This window comes from Amphibalanus amphitrite, unplaced genomic scaffold (assembly GCF_019059575.1).
Source record: "Amphibalanus amphitrite isolate SeventyFive unplaced genomic scaffold, NRLGWU_Aamphi_draft 000384F_arrow, whole genome shotgun sequence".
Taxonomy (NCBI): domain Eukaryota; kingdom Metazoa; phylum Arthropoda; class Thecostraca; order Balanomorpha; family Balanidae; genus Amphibalanus; species Amphibalanus amphitrite.
Genome location: NW_024881878.1, coordinates 406,499 through 433,308, shown reverse-complemented (window position 1 = coordinate 433,308; position 26,810 = coordinate 406,499). Strand labels below are relative to the sequence as shown.

The following is a 26,810-nucleotide window of genomic DNA, read 5'->3' as shown; positions in this document are numbered from 1 at the left end:
CCGGCGGGGACCGTGAAAACAGCACCAGCAGCCGCCACGGGAGGGTAATCGGTACTCACCCCTTGATGAGGATGAGCTCGTCGTCAGAGATGCGCTCCTGTACTACCTCTGTGGCGTCACCGAGCGCAGACGCCTCGAAACTCTCCTCGCCTGAGGAGAATCCAGGGGAAGTGAAACTGGGAATGGTGAGGGTTCCGAGAGGAATGATAAAACAAAGGGAAAGATTGTACTGAGGGAGATAAAAAGACGGATTGGGGAGATAAGGACTAAGGAGTCCAACCGGGGTCTGGGCAGAAAGGTCTGGGAAGGGAGACAGATCCGGTCGCTAGTGAGGTAATTAGGGCGGCTGAAGAAAAGGAGGAATTCAACTAGGGAGGTAGAGGGGTCCGACTGGGGAAAAGAGGAGTCAACCAGGAGAGGTAGGGGTCAGTCTGGGAAGATGAGGGTTCCACTAGGGAAATGAGGGGCTCGAAGAGAAAGGTTATGGGTCTCACTGGGAAAATGAGTTCAACTTAATGGGAAGATATCAGATAAGGTGATCGATAGGGGAGATGAGCCATGAGGGGTCCGCCAAGTGAAATAAGGGGCCACACACTGGTGGGATGATGGTTCTGGCTAGGAAGATTAGGGGTACCTAATTCCGCTGAGGAGATGGTGGGCAGGGTTGGCGGGAGCGTGAATGTGATTGGGGAGGGGATGTCAGGTTACACCGATGGAGGGGCCACGAGTTAAATTGGTTAGAGGAGACACCACATGCTTGGGAAAGATCAGAAGGTAAAGAAAGATCAGACAAAGGACCCATGACGAAGTAACAGGCGACCAAGGCTGGTGATAACGATGCCGGGTTTTACAGGCACCTGGGTTGCAGTTGTCATTGGCGCCAAAGTAACCGAATCAACAGCGTCACCCGACCGACGTCGCCATTGGAACGTGTTAGACACTAGACAAGACGTCACAACACGTTTCAGTGAGCACGGAAACAAAATGCTAACAACAGCTGCTACCCAGGCTACGACCGGCATTTCTTGGATAAATGGAGGGTAATTTAATTGGACAATGTGTCAGGCTTTAATTCAGGACATGCCGAAATGACAGCAAGCATAAGGCTCCACACACGTAATGAAGGACCTCTACGAAAAGCTACTCCACGTATGGCTCTATGGTTTCAATTAGCTCGTGCATCGTGAAATCGTAATGAATTAGCGCTTGCTACATCCATTAAGCTTCATGTTACACGTCAGAAGTCGTGCGTCTAATGGAACACAAACTGAAAGTTCACAGGCATGACACATGATTGACTTCACAATAATGTACTGGAAAAGCCTGGTTTGGAGCTGGTCACGACTCGCGCGACAAACCTTCTGTCGAGGTTATAGCACAAAGGGGTGTTAGGGCGCCGGGGATCAGGGCAACAGTGCCTCAGGGCGTCAGGTATCAGGAGTGATCAGTCCTTACCTTCCATGTTGGCGAGGGATGTGACGAACTGCGCGCCGGTTGCCTTGGCGATCCGTTTGAGATCCTGCTTCTTGCAGCGACGTACCGCCATCGCGCCGGCCTCCACGAAATACTGGGGAAACGCGCGGCGTACAGAGTGAATGAAGAGACTTTACTCCTCAGCCTGCGGCACTGGCCAGCTATCTGACCCACTGGGAACTGACCGACCCGCTAACTATTGGCCAATTGGATACAACAGCAAAAGGCCGAAGTCAGAATACTGCGACTGATGGTGGCATTAGCTACATAGACAGCAAAACTACTACAACTTGCTCCAGCGCGTCGAGACTAACGCTGAACACAAACTTCGGACAAGCACAGAGGGCGCCCTACTGTGCTAAGCTACATCATCATCCACTGTTCACCAGCTCCACACAAACTGTCCCTATCCGCTACCCTAGCTTCAACTCTCCCTTCCCATACATAGGCCATTCCACACATAGACCATCCCTCTTCCAACACTGACCTTCAGGCAGAGGTCGTCGATGCCTCCGGTCGTTAGAATGACGTTGGCGCCGGCAGCGATGATCTTCTGGATGCGTTCCTTGGTGATATCAGACTCCCGCAGCCGGATCCGCTCCAGCTCCTCGGGATCTTCGACCAGCACCTGCCCGTCCAGATCGCCCGATCGGTTCATAGTTCGCACGAGATCGGTCAGTGGTTCAGATACGCGGATCAGTCTATAGTGCCACCGTGTTAGGGTAAGAAGGGGATACGACAGACCGGGAAGAGGCAAAGAGAGGGTCATCGAACGATGCAAAGTTCACCGTTGAACATGGCCGGACCTAAGGGAATTTAGATGGTTCCCTAGGCTACTGCGGCTACTCTGATGGCTACTGTATAGCCTCCACTCTTCCCCTTCCCCCACACAAGCATTTTACCCAAGAATCCAACTTGTTGTGCAGCTCTCCGAATCGTGTACGGGTAAAAGCTTCTGGAATCTGGGTTTCAAATAATTTAGCAGCACCTGGCCATTCTCTCAGCTATTTGGACCCACAGCTTCGTCACAGTTGCCATCCCTGATCCCAAAGCTCCCAAGTCGCATATCCCTCCCCGACACATACCTGCACACCCATCTTCATCTTAGTCTTTTGCAGCGAGAAGTCCAGACACGCGATCTTGGCGTTGGCAATACGTTTCACCATGGCCTGTGACGCTACTGTACAGTTGAGCGCGTAGCCCTGAACCAGTACCGACTCGCGCGCCGACTTGCCGTGGGCCTTCAGCACGTTCACCGCCTTGATGGGGTACCGGTGGCCGCCCTTGCCGTCGCTGATCTTGATCGCCTGGGCGGCGTCGACCACCATCTTGGAGAAGAACTCAGAGTCGGCGCCGATGATTTTGCTCGACATGGAAGTCTGCGCGGCGTTGACGATACACTGGCTGTCCAGTGAGGCGATGGGCATCGCCAGGTGGCTGGTGATGTATTTACACGCCTCCCTGCAGGTGGAGAGAGACCGAAACACTGGTTAGCCGATAGAGCGGTGGGATGCCATCGCCAACGGGGGATAGGATCGCTAGCGAACGCCAGGCAGGAGCGAAGGGGAGAAGTGACCGGCAGGGTAGGATGAAAAGCAAACGGCCGTGACAGATTTTGCGATCTAAGGAAATCTGCACTACGAATACGAGCTAAAAGCAACATTTTTAGCCGCCGTGATAAGCTACTCAATATGTTGGCGATCAAGCACACATTTCAATAAGTTATTAGCAGGGGCGCGGGAACTACTTTCAGACTGGGGGGGGGGGGGGGGCACACCATAATAGAAATCAACCTAGGGTACCCCCAAATTTAGTTTTCTCGACGGTTTTAGGCCACTTAATTTTCATCCCTTGGCTTTTTCAACAAAAAAATAAAACATTTGCAAAAAAAGTGCGATATTCCGTCTTAAAGTTGTGGGGGCACCGCCCCCACGGCCCTAGAGTTGGGGGGAGGGGGGGGGCAAGCTGCCCCCACTGCCCCCCCCCCCCCCCGGTTCCCGCGCCCATGGTTATTAGCATATACAAAACGTGACTCAATACCGTGAATAAATTTACAACGCCTGCCGACCACCTAAGCGGACAAGCGCCGTCAGGTGGCGCTCCCATATCGCTCAGCAGCTGCTGGGCAGCTCGGAGTAAGTCACACTGAGAAGTCACACGGTTAAGTCACATAAGACGTGAGCTGCCGTCGTGGCCGCTGTGTGCGTACTTGCAGGCGAGCCTGTAGCCGGCGATGACCGACGTCGGGTGAATCTTCTGCTGCACCAGCTCGTCGGCGTTCTTCAGAAGCTCGGCGGCCAGAATCACCTGGCGTCACACATCATCACATAACATTAGGCTCTGTGTACTCTACCACGCCACATAGTCACGTACACGTATTTCAGCTTGGGTGATAAGTATGTCAAACACAGCGCAATAACGTCAAACAACGTTAACCCATACAACCTGTCCTTCTCCCCTGCAACAAGCCTCTCTTGCTTCTCACTGCAGTAAAGCTCCTTCAGCAGACCCATATAAATTCTACCTTACGATGTCCCCTATCATCCCTGTCAACATGTTCCATGTTCATAAACACCCTCCCTTAAGTCCATAACATACCATAACCTCCCCCCAGCCTCTCCCCATCATACCACCCTCGCTGCGCGCCCCCTCCCCTTCCCTTCCTCTCCCTCCATTACCCCGCCCTTTCTTACCACGCTGGTCGTGCCGTCGCCGACCTCCTCGTCCTGCAGCTGGGCCAGCTCGACCAGCACCTTGGCGGCCGGGTGCTCCACCTCCAGCAGCTGCAGGATCGTGGCGCCGTCGTTGGTGATGGTGACGTCACCGATGTCGTCCACTAGCATCTTATCCAGGCCGACCGGGCCCAGCGATGATTTGACGATGTTGGCGATTGACTGAGCGGCCATCACTGCCGCGAGTAAGACACATCAGAGGAATGTATGGGGTGGAACGAAGTGAGACAGATCAAAAGGAATGAGATGGGAGTGAATGGGACAGACAGGATGAGATAGAAGTGGGAAGATGAAATGAGAGGGACGAGATAGGACGGGACGGGACGAGAGGGGAGGGACGGGAAGGCACGGAATGGAATCGGACAACGAGACACGGCCACAGAAGTAACAGAGCAAGAGTATGGTAACGCAGCCATTTACGTAACTGCAATACGTACATAGGTGGGAACATAATTTCGATTGAACATTGGGAGTAGACTCCCCCTAACATACAGGCAATATTGTATAATGAAGCAGCCTGGGACCGTTCAGACAGCAGCGGGCAGAGTAAGCGGTTGGGTACTCTGTGGGACAGGGGAACTTGTGCCGGTTCTCGGTGGCTTACCGTTTTGTGTGCGCACACTCTGACCAGTGGTGCGCTCTCCCGGCAGGCTCAGCAGACTCTGTACACTCGCCATTGTGTTCGGTTGTGGCTAATCACTTAGTCTGGAATAGAACAGACAGCGTTAGCGAGGATCGACACAGACATAGCCCCCCCCCCCTTGTAGAGGTTAATGACCCAGTTAGCGTAGATCGACAAGTAGACTCCCCCGTAGAGATTAATGTTTCGAACAGGACAGAATCAGCGATATACGACATTAACCCGGACATGTCTGAGTCAACGATGTAAGATGTACATATGCCCGGAGCAGCACTTTTATCCGGTAGACTACTGATATTTGACCTAGCCACCAGTCTCCAATTTGTTTCTCTCTCCCCATCCCCGAAATCAAGGAAGCGCCACCAAAGGGTCTTTCGAGTGACTCTCTCTTCATGTGTCTTAAAATTATTTGGATCATATAGGAGACCAAACTACAGACATAATTGCTCTCAATAAAATATCTGTACCAGGTATCCACCAATATGTTTGGATAAATATTTTGAAAATAAGAATTTTGTACACGTAAAACCGAAACAAAACTGTAGAATCCACACTAGGGCAAGGAGGACGGAAAGCAAAACATTATTTAAAAGCATACCATGTATTTATTCACACCTTATCAGGCAGCCATTGGGCAGTGATGACTTATCAGTGACGTCAAAATCAAGTGACCCAGAAGGAATGACATCACTATTGTACACAGAACAGCACACAAACGTACCGCGTAGGTAAATGCCCAATGCCGCTCAGACTCGACCGGCGGCCGATACCGATAACCAAAGCAAACAGTCCTCTTTTTTCAGGTCACATGAGCGTGCGTAAGTACTGGGAAAATAGCTGAAAACATGCCGCATGAACTCATGGCCAGCTCCGCAACTGAACAACTATAATAGACATACCCACTCGAACAATGGCTCAGCGGACCGGAGTAAAAGACTTTTGCGAAGTTGTCTATGGCCCAGCTGATGAGAGATGATTGTCTAACCCTAAAATCAATTCTAATGAAGAGCTTTTCTCTGCAGTTCTATACAGGGGTGGACAATTTGCCGAGTTGGGGTAGCACGAGTCTTCCCAATTCCACGCCGGCTGCGCCGGCTTGGCTTTGGAGCCGCACCAGACAGCGGATGTCAAGGTCACCGCCAGGGCGGCGGCGGCTTTGCTGCGCCCGTGCAACCCCAACTCGACATATTGCTCCACCCCTGGTTCTATACACTCTACGATATCACACAGCGGGGCCGCTTTCCTCGTTTCCGGTTCTTCTGTGTGTTTGATGCTTCAGCTCCTCCCGACTCGTTTGCCGCTCCAGTTTTTGTCTCAGTGACTGCCTCAGCTGATTCAGCGGATCTCGCTGCCTGAATTCCCCGAGCTCCCGCCTCGGCTGCTGACGTTCCCTCGATGATTGGCGCCGCTGTCTCAGAAGCTGGTGCAACTTTATCAGCACCTATAGCTGTTGCATCAGTAGGTGGTACCGATGCACCAGTGGTTGGTGCCGCTACACTAGTGGTTGGTGCAGCTGTCTTTGAAGCTGGCAAAACTTTCTCAGTGGTTGAACCTGCTGCACCGGTAGTTGGTACCACTCCATCAGTAGTTGGAGCTGCTGGATCAGTGGTCCGCGACGCTTCCTCATCGACTGGTGGCGCTTCTCCTTCAGCAGTTGAAGGGAATGCTGCCTCAGTTGCTGGTGGCGCTGCTTCCCCAGTCATTGTTGGCACTTCCTCAGTGACTGACGGAGCTGCCTCCGGGGATAATCTCGCTGCTTCAGAGCCTGGTGTCGCCGTCTCCGTCGGCTGTTCGCCAACGCGCCACTCTCGCAAGATCTCTCCGATTGTCTCCACAACACCATCCTCACTGACGGCGAGGATGTCCGCCAGACCACCGTCCGTGTCACGTCCGAGCACCTTGAGCACGCAGAGTCGCATCACCAGTTGGGTGAGCTCCACATCATCGTCCACCAGAGGCGCTGTCTGCACGATAGTCGCCTCCATCTTCTCCAGCTGCTGATGCGGCAACTGGCCCGTCAGCAGGTCGTCGATACGAATACCTTCGAAGACGAAGGTGCGGTGCATGAGGTCGATGAATCGGTAGAGCACACCGATGGTGGTGCGACCAGAGGTGAGTCCCAGCAGAGCGCGCGCCGGCTCCGGTAGCTGCTGTAGGTACAGCGGCGCACGGTTCACGTTGTACACCACGCGATGCAGCTCCCATTCGGGAGCGGTCGTCCAGATACATGTAAGCATTCCCACTGTGCGGAACGCATACTGCAGCCGCTTCTGTTTCAGGAAGAAGCCCATCATGTTGAAGAACGGCGTGTAGTAGTGATCGAGCTCAGACTCACTGAGACCGCCGGTGAATGCCAGCTGGTAGAGGTGGGTCATGTGCATCGGAATGTAGTTCAACATCCTTGGATCGGTGTCGAATGGAAGCCGCGACGGATTCTTCTCGGCCGGTTTCAGACGTTCGTCTAGTTTCTGGCATTGCTCGGCCAAATCACCGTCGTTCCGCAGTGCGTCCTCCACGCTGTCCGGCATGTCTTCCGACCGAAGCAGCTCCCGTGCAGTCTTTGTCGCCAGAGAGTGAACGCTGGAAGAGACTGAGCGTTTTTCGTCGTCACGAAGCAGTCCCACCGTCACCGCCATCAATTTCTGCATGAGGTCAGCCAAAGCCTCTTGTTCAGGGACACCACAGGAGAGCTTGAACTTGAAGGTCATATCAATGTTGCTGAGATCGATTTGGGTCTTGATCGCGGATGCCATCAGCGGCGGCATATCGGGAATGTTCTCAAGTTGTTTGTGCTTGAGGTCCCGCAGCAGTTCCAGCTGGGCAAGACGCAGATGAATCACCGTGGAAACCGGTGACGGCTTCTCCAGCAGGCCCGAACGTACTATCTCGTTCAGTCTCAGCTGACACTCACCGGTACTTTTCTTTTCGGTGTCGTCTCGCGACTGAGGGAGCAGCGACTGACGTAACGCCTCTGCCGCCTCGACCGGAACCTGAGTGAGCGTGCCGGGTCTGTCCCGATCACTGAAGACAGCCTCCAGGGCCTGCAGCGCCCACACACTCTCATCAGCGCCCATGGCCTCGAAGGCAGCAGCAGCGGCGAACATCAGCCAGTCGTCATGCACAGGGTGGGGCGCACCCTCCGGTGCCGCCGCCGCCAGCGCTTCCCACGCCGATTGGAGCAGCCTCGCGCAGCGGCGCTGCTCGCCCAGGCCACGTCGAACGTCTGCCTGTGCCTGTTCGATCAGCGAAACGGTGAGCGCTTCAGCGGCCTCCTCGCCACCACCGCCACCGTCGAGCAGGAGGCGACGCAGCGGCTCGTGCAGCTCGGAGAGCGGCCGTGGCGATGAAAAGTCGAACCGGAACCGGTCGTCGATGCCGTAGAGATGCTGCAGTGGCTGGCGACGAATCTGCCGCACAGTGGCCAGCACGGTCGCCACGTCACCGGCGTCCGCGTGGCTGATGAGGTTGTTGTCCGGCATGAAGTAACTGGGGATGTACTGTTGGTCCAAGCAAGCCTCGATGCGATCGAGCATGGCCAGGACGTGCTCGAAAAGCTCCTCCTCAACCCAGTCGGTGTTGCTGCACTCCTCCAGCTCCCAAAACATGAGTGTCTTGATGTGATACGTGACCAGCACTTTGGGCTCCTGCAGGTAGCACTTTTGCATCATCTTGATGAGCACGTACACCTTGCGCTGCTGCGGGGTCAGGCTGAGCGCCAGCCGCCGCTCGGGCTCAGAAAAAGACAGACGCCATTCAAGATCGCGCCGGGAGCTGCTGGCGTGACCGGCACCCACCAGGAAACACCGCGCGTCGCGCTCCATCTCCTGCTGCAGCTCCTCCGGCGGCCACTGTCGGCCGCGCACGCGCTTCAGCCAGTCGGTAAACTCAGGCGGGCGCTCTGTCAACGGCAGCGCCGGCACAATGTCCATGTCATTGATGTAGGCAAGCGGTCCATGGTGGTGGATATCACCCGGTTGTTGCACGTTCACCGAAGGACCTTGCCGATGGACAGTTGCTGTCGGGATAAAGAGCGTTGTGAGCGCAGTCAGTGCATCGTTTACTGTATCGATTGATAGATATATCTCTGGTCCGCCGTCGTCACCCACTGGGCGGCAAAAGATGGGGTTGGCCTGCGCCGCCGCCGGCTCCGCCACAACACGGGTGTAGCCGCGGTGGCTGGAGCGCGACGCGTCCATGTAGATTGCCGCGCCGTCGCCTGGGCGCAGCGCCACCGACAGCGGGCGTATTTCTAACATGACATCCACGTCTGCCACGCGGTACTGGGCCGGCTGCGAGCCGCCATCCCGCTCCGTGTACGGGGGCACGGAGAGTCGCTCGATGGACGATCCTGTCACGTGGCAGGCGTACTTGCCCCCCGGCGGGAGTCGTGCGTCCAGCCCTTTTTGCAGATCACTCGAGTTGCGCGGCCCGTTCAGCTCCAGGTCGTAGATCGGCAGAAGGAAGCAGAGCTGCGCAGACGCCGGTCCCAGAGCCAGGCCGGACACGGGATCGCGCCGCTGGTCGTGTAGGCAGCGTCGCAGCGATACAGGTCGCACCGGCGGCGGTGCGTTGTAATGCACGGATGAAAGCTGCGTCTGCGCTGGTCTCTCCGGAGCCATGCGGGCGGCACGGCTACCGTGGGAGACATTCTTCTCGGACATAGCGTGCACCACTTGACGTTGTGCTGACGAGTGCCGCGTTCGGTCTCTACTGGCCGCATCGGCGGCGCCAGACGGCGGTTCGGCGCCGCTCTTATCGGCGATCACGTCACACCAGTCCGGGAATTCCGATAGCGAGGCGACCGCGCACCTCCGCGAAACGAACCTCGTCACCGACGCGCCGTAATGTTTGCTCAGGTCACCATTCCCGCGACGTATCGAGATGACAAAGTGAGATTGAGTCATCTTTGTGACAACGGTTTAAATGACAAGCTCAGTTTCGATGTGTGTATGTGGACTCACAATGTTGATTGTGATGTCTGCTTACGTTTCACTCTTTATTGCATCATTCAAGCATTACATACTTACTAACTTACAGTGAAATAAAGCAGTTGTAGCCAAATATGGCTGGAATGAGCCAGCTAGTAATTAGCAGTGACTAGTAACAAGTAGCAGAGAATTAGTGATACATCAACTCTTGGTGCCTGGTGGATTATTTGCACATATCCATTGCACATCACACATTACACATAAACCTTTGAACATGCTCATACTGAAGACATTCAACCTTGTAAGGCCAGGTATCTCTACACAGCCAGATAATCAAATAATGCTTGATTGACATAGGTAGCTGAAACTCTAACCAAAAAGTCTAGTGGGTGATTTGATTGTTACACATTGAGGCAGGGAATTAAGTTCATTTGTGTTATGCTTTCCTTTGGTATTTTCCTCCAAATCAATGCCAACTTATTCTGGGTATCTTCACCAAGTATAGCATGACAAGTAACACAAGAAAAAATATGCACCAGCAGCCAGCATGCATCCAACCAGGCCAGAAATCTGTGACAATCCATGCAAAATCATGCAAATTTACACAGCACCTAATGCCATATGGACAGAAACACAGAAGACCCAGAGCTATTGAGCTCAGACAAGCCAGATCTAATCAAATTTGCCAAGAATAACAGTCCTGTTTTCAAAATAATAAGTGGGTACCTAAACAGCTATTCATTCAAATGCTCAGGGATGAAGCAGCAACTTGAGGGTACCTACGTGATGAAATATAGGCATAAGGCAGAGCTACAGTTGCAAAAAAATAATTAGTTATTCTATGATCTAAGCCAACAATTCTTTGCATCATTGATTGGAAATGCACCAATGTCTCTATCGATCTAGCCTCTAGGCAATTATTTTGATCCAGTCCCAGATTAACCTAATAAACCAGCATAACGCCTTTTGGGGCGACTAACGGAGCGAGCGAGAGGGTGGGCCTTGCACGTGCGAAATTGCGAGGGGGTACCTCCAACTGACTTGTGAACGGCACCCTACTAACCGGTCTCTAGCGATGTGCCAAATTTGGGCACAATCGGCCCAGCCGTTCTCGAGATCTGGAAGCGGCACCCTGCACGTGCGCACGTGCAAAATGGGTCCCAACTGACTTGTGCACGGCACCCTACTAACCGGTCCCTAACTGTGTACCAAATTTGAGCGCAATCGGTCGAGCCGTTCTCGAGATCTGGAAACGACCCCTGCACGTGCGCACGTGCAGCAGCACCCCAACTCTGGCACATGGATATGCAGTGCTTAGTGGGTACCTGCCTACATGCCAACTTTCAGCGCAATCGGCCAAGTAGTTACCGAGATATTGCAACAATTACCAAACTGACACCTCTTCGTTTTGCACGTGGCACGTGCATAAGGGGTCACCCACATGCATCGGGAATAGTCCAATACTTGGTAGAAGGAATGAAGCTACCCTACAAAATTTACCGCATGTAAATCGGTCAAGTGGTTGCTGAGATATAAGCCTCGCAAAAGCGTGACCACGGCCGGCCGGCCGGCCGCTCATACTCAGAAATTTCCGTTAATCTAAGGAAAGACTACGCTCGCTTCGCTCGCTCCGTAATGACTTAATTCAACTAATATAATAGGTCATCAATTAAATCCCCTGAGGCTAGTTTCACAAACAGAAAAAAAAATGCCAGGCTGAGCTGCTATCATTTACTAATTTTGCAAGCCACATGAACAAATTGAAATGACTGCTGTAGTGAAAAGTGATATTAGCCAAGCCCTCCCACACTAGCAGCAATTTCTTATGGCTGCACCTTAAATCTCATAGGAAGCTCAAGGCCAGGCTACGCTATGCATGTTCTGCGTGCGATTTTACAGGTGTTTTTTAGCAATGTAGTTCTAGAAGTTATAAATAATAAATTATTACAATATTTGTGCATTGGTTATATACAAAAGTTCATATAACTCTTATATTAACTAAAATTTAATATAAAAAAATCACAAAAACGTTAGACCTATCGTTTCTTTTTCTAGAACGATACCTATTACCTATGCAAAACACGCAGTCCGCAAAAAACGCACACAGAAAACGCATAGTGTAGCCAGGCCTTAAGAAGTGACCAGCAATAATACCCGCAACTGGCAATATTTCTGATGGTAGAGCTGCAACCAGTCTAGCCCCACTCTGACCCCAGCAGTCACTTGTAACATTATCAGTATCGTATTCATTTGACGTTTCGCAGCCACGCAGTCAGACTTCGAAAAACAGCATACAAATCACAAAACCACACTTTGTAAAAGCAATGCATATGAACATTCATAGAAGGTTACTCAAAATAAAAAACGCTTACTTCATGCAATCACAGCCGACACCCCACACCTTGTCCTAAAAGAACCGGCACGTGCCCCGCGCAGCACCGCATTTGTTTCACAGTCGCGCAATCCCAAGCACAACCTCACCTAAAAAATACAGCTGATGGAAACGAGCAAGTGGAAGCTTCTGGAAGTCACCTGTAAGATAGGCATGCAAAATGTATTGTATTTCCCAGTATACTTATGCTTAAAAAGAAACATTTGATTGTTTTTCAGAGAAACAGTGTTTGACAAATACTTGCAAACGAAATAAGCAAAAAGACTTTTTAAGCGCATTGAAAAGGCGATTTTTAAAATGAAACTCGCCCAACAGCTGATAGCATTTATGCGATGAGAGGACGCTCAAGTTTTTAGCAAACACCACCCCTGAGTGACCAGTGTCGACTCAAACTTGGATGTTTGTTGTGGTTTTATGACGTCTCGGTTTTCAGCCAATCCAACAAGAAATTCATGTGCGCTGGTAAATTTATTTATTGCAGTAAAGTGCTCATTTGCAATTTGAATAATAATGTGAACTAACAGATACATTTTTGCAATTTCATTTGTAAGGAGCGTTTTTATACGACGATGGGATTAAAGTCAACTTACCAATTATATAAATTTTTTATGATGTCATTTTAAGATTCTGATTTTTTTATAAACCCTGGCTTATTTTGTTACGTATTTGGCGCGATTCCTTACCTCTGAGATCTCTGAATACTCGTAGTTAGGATTTTAAATGACCTTTTCCTCGATAATTAATTGGAAATTCAATAAAAAGTAAATATTATATTGTTTGGCAAATTTTCGAACAACAGTTCATTCTCAAGCCACATGAAACAATTGACAACAATTGTCAATTGACAACAATTGACAATTGGTTTCATGTGGCTTGAGAATGAACTGTTGTTCGAAAATTTGTCAATCAATATAATATTTACTTTTTATTGAATTTCCAATTAATTATCGAGGAAAAGGTCATTTAAAATCCTAACTACATATATCAAGATGTTCCTCGCTAGAGCACTGCATACTATTTCTCTGAATACTCCTCTGAATAATTTTTGCGAGGCTCTGCGTATTTAGAATAGGTATCATAGTGAAGGGCTAGAATTTTTATAATAATCCCGGTTATCAGGTGCCAAGGCCCTACATCAATATCAGGTGCAAGTGGACACATGCGCTGTGGTGGACACGTACATACCTTAGACTCTCTAGGGTCTATTCTACCAGATCAGTCGGGTAAACTATGGTAAAATCTGCTATTTTTAGCAGTCTGCTATTTTTAGCAGAAATCTGCTAAAAATGGGTACGCATGTGACGTCATTGTACCCAAATATAGCAGATTTGGGTACGGCCCCCGACAAAAGCAGATCTGCACCTTAATTGAAGCAAATGCGCATCAAATGCCTGGCAGATTCATGATTAGAATAGTGCTGAGAATGTCCTCTGATATTTTTGTTCAGATCCGACTATTTTTAAATAATGAATTTGAAAATAGTCGGATCTGAACAAAAATAGCAGAGAACACTCTCAGCACTATTCTCATCATGAATCTGCCAGGCATTTGATGCGCATTTGCTTCAATTAGGGTGCAGATCTGCTTTTGTATGGGGCCGTACCCAAATCTGCTATATTTGGGTACGATGACGTCACATGCGTACCCATTTTTAGCAGATTTCTGCTAAAAATAGCAGACTGCTAAAAATAGCAGATTTTACCATAGTTTCCCCAACTGAGATATTGAGATAGTGTGTTATTTTTTGGACTTGCAGGTAGACGGTGGTTGTGATCATTGCTTAGTTTATTTTGGCAATCAGTGAGAACTTCTCAGTTTCTTTGCCCAGCCAGAATTCCTGTGGTGGCTGCCAGCAGAAATGTCCATCGAACAGACGGCCTGCGAAGACCTGAAGGCGTTTGAGCGTCGTCTGACCGAGGTCATCACATGCCTGCAGCCATCCGCCCTGCGCTGGCGAGTTGTCCTGGTGACCGTTTCAGCGTGCACGGCCATCGGTGCATACCAGTGGCTCACGGATCCAAGCACATCGGAGGTGGCTTTCGTCCAGTCACTCTTCAACCACCTGTTCTTTGCCATATCGACACTGACGCTAGCAATTCTGTTCTTAATGGGTATCCACAAGCGAGTGGTAGCTCCAAGCATCATCTGCTGCCGAACCCGCCAGGTGCTGGCTGACTTCAACATGTGGTGTGATGACACCGGCAAACTGGTGCTGAAGCCGCGTCCCACCGCTTCCTCGTGACGGCGCCTCTCTGTCTGACACTAGCGCCGCTGCGGCCGACGAGTCGGCTGCAAACTCCGTCGCCGCCCAGCAAATGGCACTGGTCACAGCTAGGGACGACGTGATGCAACCCCAAGCCGGACGGGTGGCGACGGTGAATGTGTTTTATCTGGTCAATGTTTTACGTGTCGCCCGGCTGATCCCGATCCGACGAGAGAGGCGTGGGAAGTTATCGGTCCCATCATTCCGTCAGCGGTCTGTTACATATATACCGGTGTTCCCAGAGCGTTGACCTTTCAGGCTGGTGCTAATAGAGGCTAACGGGACCGATGGACTGACTCGTGAGCGTTGGGTTACTGATGGACCGACCGATGTGAGCATCGAGATGGTGTGCTGTAGACCTGCTTTTTGGTTGGTATTCAAACCAGCTGCAATGTGCATACTGCATTATACAATATATGTATCAACGAGCGAGGGACTCTACTAAGGACATCACCGGCCAGTAACCAGGGGTAGCCCCAGTCGTTACTCGTTATATGCAGCTTTCGTATCACCCAAAGCAGGGACGACATCTGCCGAGTGCTGGACCTCGCGCACTCGGCGGCACCGCCGTGAATTTGGGAGGTGTATTCGGGACTGGGGGCTTCGTCTCATCACGGAGGGATCGATCGCGCATGTAGGTAGAGGATGGGTGGGTTCAGCGGGGAGGTTTGAGGGGCAGAGGTGACTTATCTAATATTCACGCACTAGCCGACTTCGTTACTTGGGAGATGTGGTTCTAGGACCGATTGTAAATTTACCAGAAGCTGCGAAAGCTAACGACACCTCAATCGCCAGGGCAATCTGACTCAAGTATAGCTGCGCTGCCGCCAATCTTAGCAGAGGGGCGATATGAAGCCATTCCCAGGTAGCAGCGTACCGCTCCCAGTCACCCGACGGGTAGAGAAGAGGCCGTCAGATCGTCCGTTCCTCTCTAACGGGAACGGTCGTACACGCTGTAGCATTCCCCCATTACGACACACCAGAGGCGGGTCAGGCTGTATTCAGTTCGCCGGTGGCCGTCACCTAAACCCCCACCGAGCGTCGCCAGGTCACACAGCCGACCCGCCGCCGGCCGGGCTCTCAGTAACTCCGGCCGAACAGGGTGTAAAACTTTGGCTTCTCGTCGCAGTTCGGACAGATGCAGCGCGCGTCGGCTGCCAGCTCAGCGGGCTGCTGGAACGGAATGCACAGACCCTTGGCGCCCATGGCTGGTGCGCCGGGCTCCGCCGCCTCCTCCCTGCCAATATAGACGGGAGCGTCAGTCGCCGGTGGGGAGCGGGGTCGGGACGGATGGGAACGAAATAGTCACGAGATGGCACGCAGGAACACTGTTTTAGCACAACGAATTAACGTTGGTTATCACTTATATATCCGATCCAAAAATGTAATGAAACGATGCTCTGTCACGCGACAAGTACAAAGCGTTCGATCGACCATGCATCGTTCCCAAGTTCTTTCATCATCTTCCCTCTCCTGTTTAATATTTCCCTGTACGGCATTGCTTAATGCTTATCCTCTTAGTCGTTACACTACCTATACCACACCAACAGACGTCCTGAAACCAAGACCGCGACACCCTGGACTCCTCACCTGGCCGACTCCTTCTTGATGCGTTCCTCGCAGGCAATAGCTCCGCAGTAGGGCGCCTGAATCAGACACTTGTTGTCCAGGCGGCGACAGAACTCGTCAAAGTCGTGACACACTACGACGTGCTCGTCCTGACGCGCCTTGGCGCGCGCGAACATGTTCGCCTGGATCTCCTCGAGGAGGCAAGGCACGTCGGTGGCGGCGGCGGCGCGCGCGAACGTCGCCTTGTCGCCGGTGTCGCGGCGCACCAGCACATACTGGTCCTGGCGCAGGTCGCGCGGCCCCAGCTCCAGGCGCAGCGGCACGCCGCGCAGCTCCCAGTGGTTAAACTTCCAGCCGGGAGACACGTTGAGCCGGAGATCGGCGCGCGTGCGCAGGCCGGCGGCGCGCAGCTCGGACTCGTATCGCCGACACGAGTCGAGCAATGCGTCCCGGTCGGTGTCCTTCATGCTGGCAGTGATGCCGCACGGCACGATCACCACCTGGCGGCGGAGTGGGGGAACTAACGTCATTGCAGGCACAGCTGTGAGTGTGCACATTGCACACCCAGCCAGCATATTTTTTTTTTCAAAAGTAAAAATTGTTAAGCTTGTTTGGTATTATAATGTAAGACATGGGCAGGACTCGTGACTCTGATTATGTTTTATGTTGTTCAGTTCATATTTATCCGAATCTGAGCTTAGCTGTAAGCTGTCTGAATTCAGGACAAAGCGATAGGCCACACGGTGTAGCATGAGTCTCGTGACTCATAACGCCTGTGGTGTTAAAAAATAGTGTGCCCTAAGTAACTACCTTTCCCTAGACACCGTCCTACGCGGTATCACCGCCGCCATCCTCACCTGTATGCCGGCGACGCGTGGCGGCAGCACCAGGCCCTGGTTATCGCCGTGCACCATCACCATGACACCAAGGGTGCGTGTGGTGACTCCCCACGAGTTCTGCCAGACGTACTGCTTCTCCTGCGTCTCAGGGTCTTCGAACACAATTTCGAACATCTTGCTGAAGTTCTGCCCGAGGTGGTGAGACGTGGCGCCCTGGATGGCTCGGCCGCTGGCGCCCACGTATGCTTCTACTGTGGTGGTGTAGTCGCCGCCTGCCGACAGTGGTGAGTGATGACGTCAGTGGTTAACGGTGATATCATGGATAGCCGGTGACGTCAGTAATGAACGGTGACGTTGTTAGTGACTGATGGTGCAGACCTGGCCCGAGAAATATGCAAACTACATAGGCAGTCGCGTGGGCTCGGTCAACCAGAGGCGACATACAAGTTACATTAGGATAATTACGAACTAATTCTCGACTGCAACAAACATAGCCATGAACTCTCGCGGTAACAATATCGTGGATAGTGGGAACTGAGAACCAACACTCATATGTGGTCACATGCGTCACACGTACCGGCGAATTTCTCTTTCTCGGTTTTCCGTCCGGGGATGACCGGGATGGCCAGGAGCTCCTCGTAGATACGCCGATACAGGTCGAGGATGGCCAGCACTTCTTCATCGGCCTCCGGTTTGCTGGCGAACACCGTGTGACCCTCCTGCCACAGGAACTCGCGGGTGCGCAGGAACGGCTGGGGGTGCTTGAACTCCCAGCGCTGTGGAAGGACAGGTCAGGTCAGAGGTCGCGGATGGATTGAATGTCACAGACAGAAACAGAGGGATAGGTGGGAAAAGAGAAGGAAGAAAGGGGAGAGAGGAGTGAGTGAGAAGCTAAAGATTAAGAGAGTAAGAGTGTTTGAGTGAGCGAGCGAGATGGAGGGAGTTAAAGAGGGGGAGGGCAATAGAGGTGGAGACAGGCACAAAAAAGGGGAAGGGAGGAGAGCGTGCGCACTCACCACCACGTTGCACCACTGGTTCAGCCGGAGCGGCAGATCGCGGTGCGACTGGATCCAGCGCGCGTACGCCGGGTACATGACCGTCTCACTGGTGGGCCGAATGGCGATCGGCTCAGCCAGCTCCGAGTCACCAGACTTGGTCACCCAGGCCACCTGGCGGCAGAGGTCACCGTCAGAGGGTGGTTAAGGGACGGATCAAAGGAAGGTCACATCACCAGTCAGAGAATACACATACGCAGATAACAGCATATAATATACAAACACAGCATAAGTTAGAGGCGGTCACAGCACAGGTCAGAGAGTGGTGATAGCACCGCACCGGTCAGAGGTCACAGGACAGGTCAAACGAACGGAACAACACAGGTCAAACAAAGGTCACAGCACCGGTAACAGAGCGGTCACAGCACGGTTCAGATGGCGTCGTCACAGGGCATGGAGCCAAGGGCCGCAAGGATACCGCTCAAAGAGCGGTAAGGGACATGTAAGTTATCATATTATTGAACAATTACAAAACAAAATCTGCGTGGGTACGTGTCTCTGGGGTTCAATTTATAGCTGATAAGCACGGGGCGGCAGGCAGCATGAGGCATGAAGTGCCAGTGTTCACAGCGCAGAACGATGACACGTTCAAGGCTGCGGTAATCGGCCGCCGCATGCAGCCTGGAAGACAGTGGGGTCACAAATGAAGGTCAGACTCCCAAACTTACATCTTAGACCCCCCCCCCCCCCACTTCACGAACCCCCGACGTCACTGACCTCGGGAGCGAAGTCGGCGATGTGCGTCTTCTCCTTCTCTAAGGCGGCGTGTGAGACGAAGATGGGGAAGTAGCAGTTCTCCACTCCCAGCTTCTTGATCTCGGCGTCGAAGAAGTCCTTGATGTTCTCCCAGATGGAGTAGGACCACGGACGGAGGATATAGCACCCACTCACGTCGTAATACTCGATCATCTCCGACTTGGTGATCACCTGGCGAGCGGGAGGCGGGCGAAAACCACATCAGCCGTCGCGATACACACTGCATGTTCACAGAAAATCTGCCCAAAATATGCTCAGTTGCATGCTCATGAATGAAGACAATATTACAAAAATTGCATTTGTGTGCTATGAACTATCAGCCAAGATAGGTAGGTGATAGGTAACTCATAAGTAGCTGCAGCTTTAGAGGCAGCCCCCTACCTGGGAGTACCAGTCTGATAGCGCCTCCTCCTTCTTCGCCTCAATGCAGAGACGCGTCTGCTTCTTCGGACCCCCGTCATCGCCAGCAGCCGGCTTTTCAGCAGACTTCTTCTCGGCAGGCTTCTTTTCAGCTGGCTTCTTGTCAGCGGCGGGCTTCTTGGGCGTGCGTCCTCCGCCGCCGCTGGCCGCCGGTTCCTGGCCGGTCAGCTCTTTGAAGGCCTTCTTCAGGTCGAGTAGCGAGGCCACGGCGGCATCCACCTCAGCCTTGTCGGCCTTGCGCGCCTTCAGGTCCCGGACCTTGGAGCCCTGTGCGTCAATCTGCGCCTGCAGGTCCGCGCCTTTAGCGGCGCCTGCGGCGGGAGCGGCGGCGGGGGCGGGGGCGGCGCCCGGCTTCCAGTCCTGACCGGTAGCTGCCTTGTAGTCGGCCTTTAGAGCCAGCAGTACCTTCACGGCAGCATCGATGGTAGCCTTGTCGGCTTTGGAAGACTTCAGCTGACGGACTTTGTCCCCCTGTTCGGCGACTTTTTGACTCAAGGCTGTCCCATCTCCGCCAGCGGCAGCGGGGGCAGGGGCGGCAGCGGCGGCAGGTAGTGTCATGCCTGGCTTCCAATCCTTACCGGTGGCCTTCTTGAAGTCGGCTTTGAGGTTGAGGAGCGTCTTTACCTCGGCGTCTACTGAGACCTTATCGGCCTTGGCAGCTTTCAGCTCACGGACCTGCAACAGCCACCACCGAAAACCGTCAAAGCAGCTGCCGACACAAGACGACACGGCGGGTCGTTTTTCAGACAAACTATCAAACCTCACAAAATCGCATGATTCTACCATGTGTCAGGATTCGTCCTTGCTATTTTATGTCATTCAATGTCACGGATCCACCGTCAGCTTTGTAATCAAACATTCAGTTATGGGTCGGCTCATTGCGGTGTTGCAGTCGCCAATTTCGTTCAAGCACGTCTTGAAGTCAAAAGTATTGTTAAATGAGTCGTGAACACTAAACACAGCAATTGTGAGTCAGTGACTCTTAACACCCGCTCATTCAAATAGGTGGTTGTCTGATGAATCATGATTATCCTATGTCCACTACGTGATTCAACCAGAACAATATCTCAAAACAATCAACAGCAACACACCAGCATTCACCAATCTAATAAACACCATGATTAGAAAGCATGCCACAGCTACTCTACAGATCAAATAAATGACAGGCATGCATTTGATAACAAGCAAGTGGATTCGTTGCTAGGAGATAATCGACGTGATCGACGTGATTTACGAGTATGTGCTGTTTCTGGACATGCAAATGACCTTTCTGATATCCTGCACGAAACATCGTGATTGAAACTTTGGAATAATGGCTGTATGACGCTAGCGGGGAAAGCAAGCGGTCTCCAAAACTAACGTAGTCTCGGAGTTTATGTCTAGCCCATACGACCACGGACAAAGCAAAAGCTCCCCGTCGCATTGGTAGCTTAGGACGCACCTTTGAGCTTTGCTTAGCGTGAGCTCCAGCCCGGCAAAAGTGATAATTGAGCTTATTTTGAATGATATCAATAGGTACATACATTAGACAGTCCACTGATGAAGCATAAACTTTTGCATTGTGTTAGTCCGGGATGAATTTCGAATATGAGTGATGCGCATCACAAGTACATCTACCAACAGTTAGCCTGTTAAAGCGGAAATGCGGCAAAAGCATCCAGAGGTGAGAAAAGAGACGAAGATTTGCAAAGCCTGATGGAAAACTTAAAGCGCATGATGAGTTTATGCGTTAGAATAATACCAAAGCAACACAGGTGCAGTGATGATGGGAACCTAAGTGGTGAAGGGCTGTGCAGGTAGTCACACTTATACTTACCTCTTCGAATATTATCAAGAAAGCAAGGACGGCAGACAACATGCAGCTCAATCAGCAGAGATACAGGAAACAGGAACACATGCCGGACGCAATTACAAGCTTAGCGTTACAACTTTACCAACTTTCGCCCACCAACTTTCCAACAAGCCTCTACTTCTGAAAAGCAAAAACGCGACGCAACACAAAAGGTGTTCAATGCTTGACAAAGGCAACAAAAACGAAGCGGCATGCTCGTCGAGTTCCAACCTTGTTGCCCTGGTCGATGATGCGCTGGTTCAGGTCTCCGGCGGCACTGGAGTCGGCTGAACTAGCAGCGGCGGGAGCGGCAGCGGCGGCGGGGGCGGGGGCCGCGCCTGGTTTCCAGTCCTGACCGGTAGCCGCCTTGTAATCGGCCTTTAGAGCCAGCAGCACCTTCACTGCAGCATCGATGGTAGCCTTGTCGGCCTTGGAAGACTTTAGCTGACGGACTTTGTCCCCCTGTTCGGCCACCTTCTGACTCAGGGCTGCACCGTCCCCACTGGCAGCAGCGGGGGTGGCGGCAGGGGCAGGAGCCGGTGCGGCGCCTGGCTTCCAATCCTGGCCGGTGGCTGCCTTGTACTCAGCTTTCAAAGATAGAAGAACCTTGACTGCAGCATCAACGGTGGCCTTGTCAGCTTTGGCGGCCTTCAGCTGACGGACTTTGTCCCCCTGTTCGGCGACTTTTTGACTCAGGGCTGCCCCGTCCCCTCCACCAGAAGGAGGGGCAGCAGCAGCGGCAGCAGGTAGTGTCATGCCCGGCTTCCAGTCCTGACCGGTGGCCTTTTTAAAGTCGGCTTTGAGGGCGAGCAGCGCGTTCACCTCGGCGTCTACTGCAGCCTTATCGGCCTTGGCAGACTTCAGCTGTCGCACTTTGTCTCCCTGCGCGGTGATTTGTGCGTTGAGATCAGCTGCAGAAGCCGCACTGTTTCCGCTGGCAGCCGGAGCGGCGCCCGGCTTCCAGTCCTGGCCGGTGGCTGCCTTGTAATCAGCCTTCAGAGACAGCAATACCTTCACGGCAGCATCGATGGTAGCCTTGTCGGCCTTGGAAGACTTCAGCTGCCTTACCTTATCTCCTTGTTCAGCGATCTTCTGACTCAGGGCAGCGCCATCCCCGCCAGCAGAAGGAGACGACTTAGCGGGAGCTGCTGCACCCTTGCCGGCAGCTGGGGTGGCAGTCGTCTTAGCTGCCTTACCTCCAGTCGCGGGTTTGGCGTCGTGTCCGTCAGGGATGTAGATGAGCACACAGGGGCTTTCGCGACCCGAGTGCACACTGGCAGGTCGGTAGGGCGAGTCACAGATGAAGAAGCCGCGCCGCTGCAGCTGAATGATGTCACCCTGCTTCACACCGGCCAGCTCCGGGTCTCCCAGCATCACCAGCTCGGAGCGCGTGTCCTGCGCCACGTACTGCTTGAAGTCCTCGTCCTTGCCCAACACCGGCTTGGAGATAATGTGCTCGTAGTACACGCATACGGCAGGGATGAGTGGCGCCTTGTCTGTAGCGGCCAGCCAGGTCAGCTTCGGCGTCTTCTTGAAGTCCTTGTTGTCCAGCTGTGGGGTGGCCTCCACAGAGACGGTGCCGCCAGAGCGGTTCACCTTGTCGATGCGCAGGTTGCCCCAGTTGATGAAGGTGGCGTTCTGACCTTCCACGAGCATGTCCACGTCGGCAGCGTCGATCAGCAGCTGCGGGCCGGTCCACACCGTCTTCGTTCCGACGTCAGGGTTCTTGGGGTGACGTGCTGCCTGCGTGGCCTCCACGACGGCGCCATTCACGTTAACCGTGACGGCACCCTCGGCCGGCAAGGCTGTCAGTCGCGGTGCCACCGGGTCGATTACCTTCTTGTTGAACGCCCAGATCTTGTCCCACTCCATGAAGACCACTGCACGGGACGAGCCCTGCGCCACGATGAACTGGCGCAGTCCCTCGACGGTCATGCCACGGCGCAGGATGCCTCGCACGGTGGGGAAACGCGGGTCGTCCCAGCCGGTCACAAGGCCCTGATCCACGAACCAAGTCAGCCGCCGCTTGGACAGCACCGTGTTGGTCATGTTCAGCCGGCTGTACTCGTAGATGTGCGGCTTGCGCAGGCCGAGCGCGTCGATGAACCAAAAGTACTGGTCGTCGCGGTCGTGGTACTCGGTGGTTCGTAGCGCGTGCGTCACGCCCTCTATGCTGTCCACGATCGGGCAGCAGAAGTCGTACGTCGGGTACGTCTTGTACTTGGTGCCGGTGCGCACGTGCGGCTCTGGCTTACACCTGTAGATGGTCGGGTCGCGCATGCAGCCGTTGGGCGACTTCATGTCGATCTTGGCGCGCACGCAGCAGCGCTGCCCGGCCTCGGAGCCGGCCAGCATCTCCTGCCACATCTGCAGGTTCTTCTCCACCGAGTTGGAACGGCAAGCGCTCTCCTGCATCTGTTCGCGTTCGGCCTTCATTTGCTCCGGCTCGGTGTCGTCCACGTAGGCGCGACCCTCGCGCAGCAGCCGCTCACACATCTGCAGCATCAAGTCGAAGTGGTCCGACGAGTGAGTGAAGCGGTCCGGGTGGATGTCCAGAAGCTTCAGGTCCTCCAGGATCACCTTCTCGAAGTCGGCCTTCTCCTTCTGCGGATTGGTGTCGTCGAAGCGCATGATGAGCTGTCCTTTGAACGCCTTCTGGTAATACTGATTAAGCAGTGCCGCCTTGGCATGACCAATGTGCAGGTAGCCGCTCGCTTCCGGCGGGAATCGCACCACTACCTTGCCCATCTCAGCTCCCGGCAGGTCGACAAACTTGCCCTCCTCCTTGCGCGCATTGGTGGCGCCGGCGGCGGAGGCGGCGGGTGCAGCGGCAGCTCGAGGTTTCAGCTCGGCGGGCAGAGCGGCCAGAGCCGCCTTTACCGCCGGCAGCTCTTCGATGAGCCGGTACCAGCGTAGCACATTTTTCGGCACCGTGCCAGCGACCAGCGCCGCCTGGAAGTGGCCGCTGCCGTACAGCGCGCCCCACACGGCATAGTCAGCCACACTGGCCGACTCGCCGACCAGAAACGACAGCGTCAACAGCACCGAATCGAACTCAGCCAGCGAGGCCTCGAGCTGCGACCGGCCGGCGGCTGCCGAGACACGCGCGCTGAACCCCAGCCAGTGGTCGGCGGTGGTGCGCGCCAGTGCCGAGACGCCGTACAGCCGGTCGGCGTCGGCGGCCTGGCGTGCCAGCTGGCGGCACACGGAGGCTGGCGACGACAGACAGAGATCGGCCGAGAGCCGCAGAGCCGTCTGGTCCGCCCACTGCACGGGCGCGCCCACATGCTGGGCGGTCAGCAGCACGCCGAATGGCGGCTGTCGCCGACTCAGCTGCACACATGGAGAGGCCATGTCAGAGACAGGCAACACCTGAAACGGAGCCCGAGGAGCAGCTGTGACGGACAGTGTCACAGCATTGGCTGGTCACCAGAGTGGACATATGGCAGCAACGATGGTGACAGGCCAGCCACCAGCCCAGCCCTGGTGAACAGTAAAGGGTAAGACCTAAAATATTCCATTAAATCACCACAATTCAATGTGAAACCAGCCCAGACACCCTATGACCCTTGCATGCATATCAATCAGTGATCATCAGATTTCAAAGTTTTGAAAATTTCAAAGATCAATGAGAAGATTGAAAAGTGTGTAGATAGCAGCACAAGTTATAGACAACAACTAGTGATGTGTTCCTCACTTCATGATGTTAAAGTTAATTTTCACTCATGATTAACAAAACAACTGTATCTTTCATATCAAGTGTTGTTGAATTGAATGTGGAAAATGACTGGGAACTATAATGAGTTACACTAACCAAATATAAAAAACAAGTTATTGTCATTGGTATACATTTGGTCAACATGAAAGCATGGACTGTGGGTAGTGCCTTGTTGGAGCAGATAGGGACAATGAAAACATGCTGTTTTGCACAGCAAAATGTATGACTGCTTACTGCCCACAAGCAATTGGCTACTACTGAACAATAATTTACTACTTTTCCCTTCAAAGACCAATCTAAGCCAATGTTGCAGTACTAGGTGATTTTTTATAGGTCATTTTCAATAAGACAAAATACAAAAAAAAAAAATGCTGCACAAGATACTTCTCTCAGCTGTGGTTTCAGTTTCTTATTTGAGTTACTTTTTCCTTCTACCTGTTCCCAGCTTAAACAACAACAAGGTAGGCATTAAAGACTACCTAGGGACGTTTCTGTGGCACAAGTTATTCTGATTTTGCGAAATGGACTTTCTACATCTGAATTTTCATTTAGACATGATCTAAAACTGTAAATGTAAGATTGAGTGGTAGCTTAAGCCATAAATACACCCATTTTCTGTATAAGGTGAAAAGCATCCAAGAAAAATGCGCATAGAATTTCATCTTATAAATATAAATGTGTAGTGAAAATGCAGGAAGTCAATGGGCAATGGCTGTTATCAAATAATTGCAAACACCATGTCAAAGGTGCAAAACGAAATAATGATGAATAAAGAATATTTTATGCATAATTGGATATTTGTTCAGAAATGGTCTGATCTACACTTGTGTCTCCGTTGATACAAATAGGCGTTGGTATGCAACAGCAGAAATTGTAGGTTGTAGGTTTTTAGGTTGTAGGATGCATTAGGTTGTAGGTTTGCAGGTTTTAGGTTGTAGATTGTAGGTTGGTACCTAGGTTGTAGGTAAGTAGTTAAGGTTAGGTCGTTTTATTAGTTTTTTCTTGTGTTGGTATTTGTGACACATGTAAGCATCATATCTGAATTCAGGATATCAAATAGTGTAAAAATTTGCCAAATTTGTCTGAAAAGTGAACCAGACTAAATCTGAACATTGATCAATAATTATATCAATATGTGACAAGTGAATCAAAAACATATGGTGCAGTCCTGGCCTACTCATCCTGGGATATTGCCTATCAATGCTATCACTAATTTGATTGACATATGAGTGCTAGCTACCGGTCAAAAACACTCAAACATGTGAAATAAAATCAACCACACATACATCAACCGTTTAAAGTTTCAATGAAAAACTCGCGTGCCTGACTTAGCCCACCTATCTTCAAAAAGAACATGTGCATATGCACTGCTAGTTAGCACCGGTGATTGTCACGTCTTACCTGCGCCAAATAAGCAGCAGACTAGAGCTACTAATTTCACTTTAGTTGGCGGTGGAGTCTCAGGACCTCTTCTCGTATGGCTGACACTTCGCAGAGTGAGTACCAAGTTGATAATTTTCCGAGCTCTAGCATCAAAGTTTTATGTTGCGAATTGCACAACGGTATGCGATCATGCAGTTATCAACACCTCTGACGCCAGAATCGGAAATCGCTGATTTGATCACGGAAAGTATTTTCATCATGTTTCCTTTATGCTTGGCATATGGTAGCACAGAGAAGAGATGCAAACATAGAGATGCAAATGCCAAGACATATACCTACAGTGAAGACAAGAGCTGCATAAGTGCATAGAGTTCAGTGGCTGCAGCCTGCAATAAAGGTACTCATTTTCTCTTTGGCCTATACGAATTGCGAGGATTTGTGAGCTTTGCTAATGTGTCTCACGTAGCAACCTTACAAGACAACGGGCCACGGGGCCGCCACTGGCCATTCTTCCCTCAAGGAGAAGGAAGTACAGTCGGGGTCAAAATTTATAGGAGCCTATACCGAACAAGGAAGCGACTAAAATGGAGTGGCTCGCCTTTCTGCAGCTTGTGAGCGAGCCGGGGGACGATCGTTTGGTGGGACTCGACTCGATAGGAAGTGTTTAGTGTTTTTCGGATGCAGCGGGTCTGGGCCGGGAGAGTAGGCATTACCTAACTGGCACTGCCTTAGTCTCCCAGGTCCAAAACTTTAACTTCCCGCCATCCGAGACCTGTGTGGCATTAGGTATTCATCGATGGCTAATTGTTCA

At 52.2% G+C, this 26,810-nt stretch overlaps 3 protein-coding genes across 15 annotated transcripts in view; 1 reads left to right on the top strand and 2 right to left on the bottom strand.

Moving 5' to 3' along the window:
* LOC122390149 (T-complex protein 1 subunit alpha-like) overlaps positions 1-12,539 on the bottom strand; it is a 40,081-nt gene extending 27,542 nt beyond the window's left edge. Inside the window, exons 1-8 of one of the 2 annotated variants that reach the window (XM_043382831.1) lie at positions 12,255-12,539; positions 4,810-4,910; positions 4,167-4,381; positions 3,683-3,780; positions 2,559-2,934; positions 1,961-2,101; positions 1,456-1,567; positions 60-150 (exon numbers count right to left, since the gene is read on the bottom strand). In XM_043382831.1, coding sequence (XP_043238766.1) covers positions 60-150; positions 1,456-1,567; positions 1,961-2,101; positions 2,559-2,934; positions 3,683-3,780; positions 4,167-4,381; positions 4,810-4,882 — 1,106 coding nt within the window. In that variant the 5' untranslated portion in view covers positions 4,883-4,910; positions 12,255-12,539. Of the gene's footprint in view, positions 1-59; positions 151-1,455; positions 1,568-1,960; positions 2,102-2,558; positions 2,935-3,682; positions 3,781-4,166; positions 4,382-4,809; positions 4,911-12,145; positions 12,228-12,254 lie in introns of those variants that run through there. The other variant, XM_043382830.1, reaches the window with a different exon arrangement.
* Positions 12,540-12,553: 14 nt separating this feature from the next.
* On the top strand, positions 12,554-14,858 carry LOC122390147 (nuclear envelope phosphatase-regulatory subunit 1-like). Of its 10 annotated transcripts, none has more exons than XR_006258096.1 (3): positions 12,844-12,872; positions 13,169-13,388; positions 13,922-14,858. XR_006258096.1 is itself a non-coding variant. In XM_043382828.1 (2 exons), exons 1-2 carry the CDS (start codon positions 13,396-13,398, stop codon positions 14,405-14,407), a joined length of 417 nt encoding a protein of 138 aa, XP_043238763.1. In that variant the 5' UTR covers positions 13,153-13,395; the 3' UTR covers positions 14,408-14,858. The 10 variants fall into 10 exon arrangements, 1 of the variants encoding a protein (XP_043238763.1); XR_006258098.1 differs by having other exon boundaries at positions 12,853-12,872; positions 13,169-13,398; XR_006258099.1 differs by having other exon boundaries at positions 12,859-12,872; positions 13,169-13,237.
* A 554-nt stretch (positions 14,859-15,412) lies between these two features.
* LOC122390146 (bifunctional glutamate/proline--tRNA ligase-like) lies at positions 15,413-26,207 on the bottom strand. Of its 3 annotated transcripts, none has more exons than XM_043382826.1 (9): positions 26,018-26,207; positions 21,130-24,270; positions 19,029-19,742; positions 18,609-18,818; positions 17,853-18,005; positions 17,414-17,612; positions 16,855-17,108; positions 16,019-16,497; positions 15,413-15,665 (listed from the first exon to the last, which is right to left on the bottom strand). In XM_043382826.1, the coding sequence occupies exons 2-9, from the start codon at positions 24,250-24,252 to the stop codon at positions 15,509-15,511; spliced, it is 5,289 nt and encodes a 1,762-aa protein (XP_043238761.1). In that variant the 5' UTR covers positions 24,253-24,270; positions 26,018-26,207; the 3' UTR covers positions 15,413-15,508. The 3 variants fall into 3 exon arrangements, with proteins under 3 accessions (XP_043238761.1, XP_043238760.1, XP_043238762.1); XM_043382825.1 differs by lacking the exon at positions 26,018-26,207 and adding an exon at positions 25,954-26,010; XM_043382827.1 differs by lacking the exon at positions 26,018-26,207 and adding an exon at positions 25,903-25,961.
* Positions 26,208-26,810: the final 603 nt, after the last annotated feature.

Coding starts and splice junctions, on each gene's coding strand:
- LOC122390146 (XM_043382826.1), bottom strand. CDS start 24,252: ATGGCCTCTCCATGTGTGCAGCTGAGTCGGCGACAGCCGCCATTCGGC. Junction 17,613..17,852: donor ACCAGTGGTGCAACGTGGTG/GTGAGTGCGCAC, acceptor GTCCTTCCACAG/CGCTGGGAGTTCAAGCACCC. Junction 17,109..17,413: donor CGAGAAAGAGAAATTCGCCG/GTACGTGTGACG, acceptor CACTGTCGGCAG/GCGGCGACTACACCACCACA.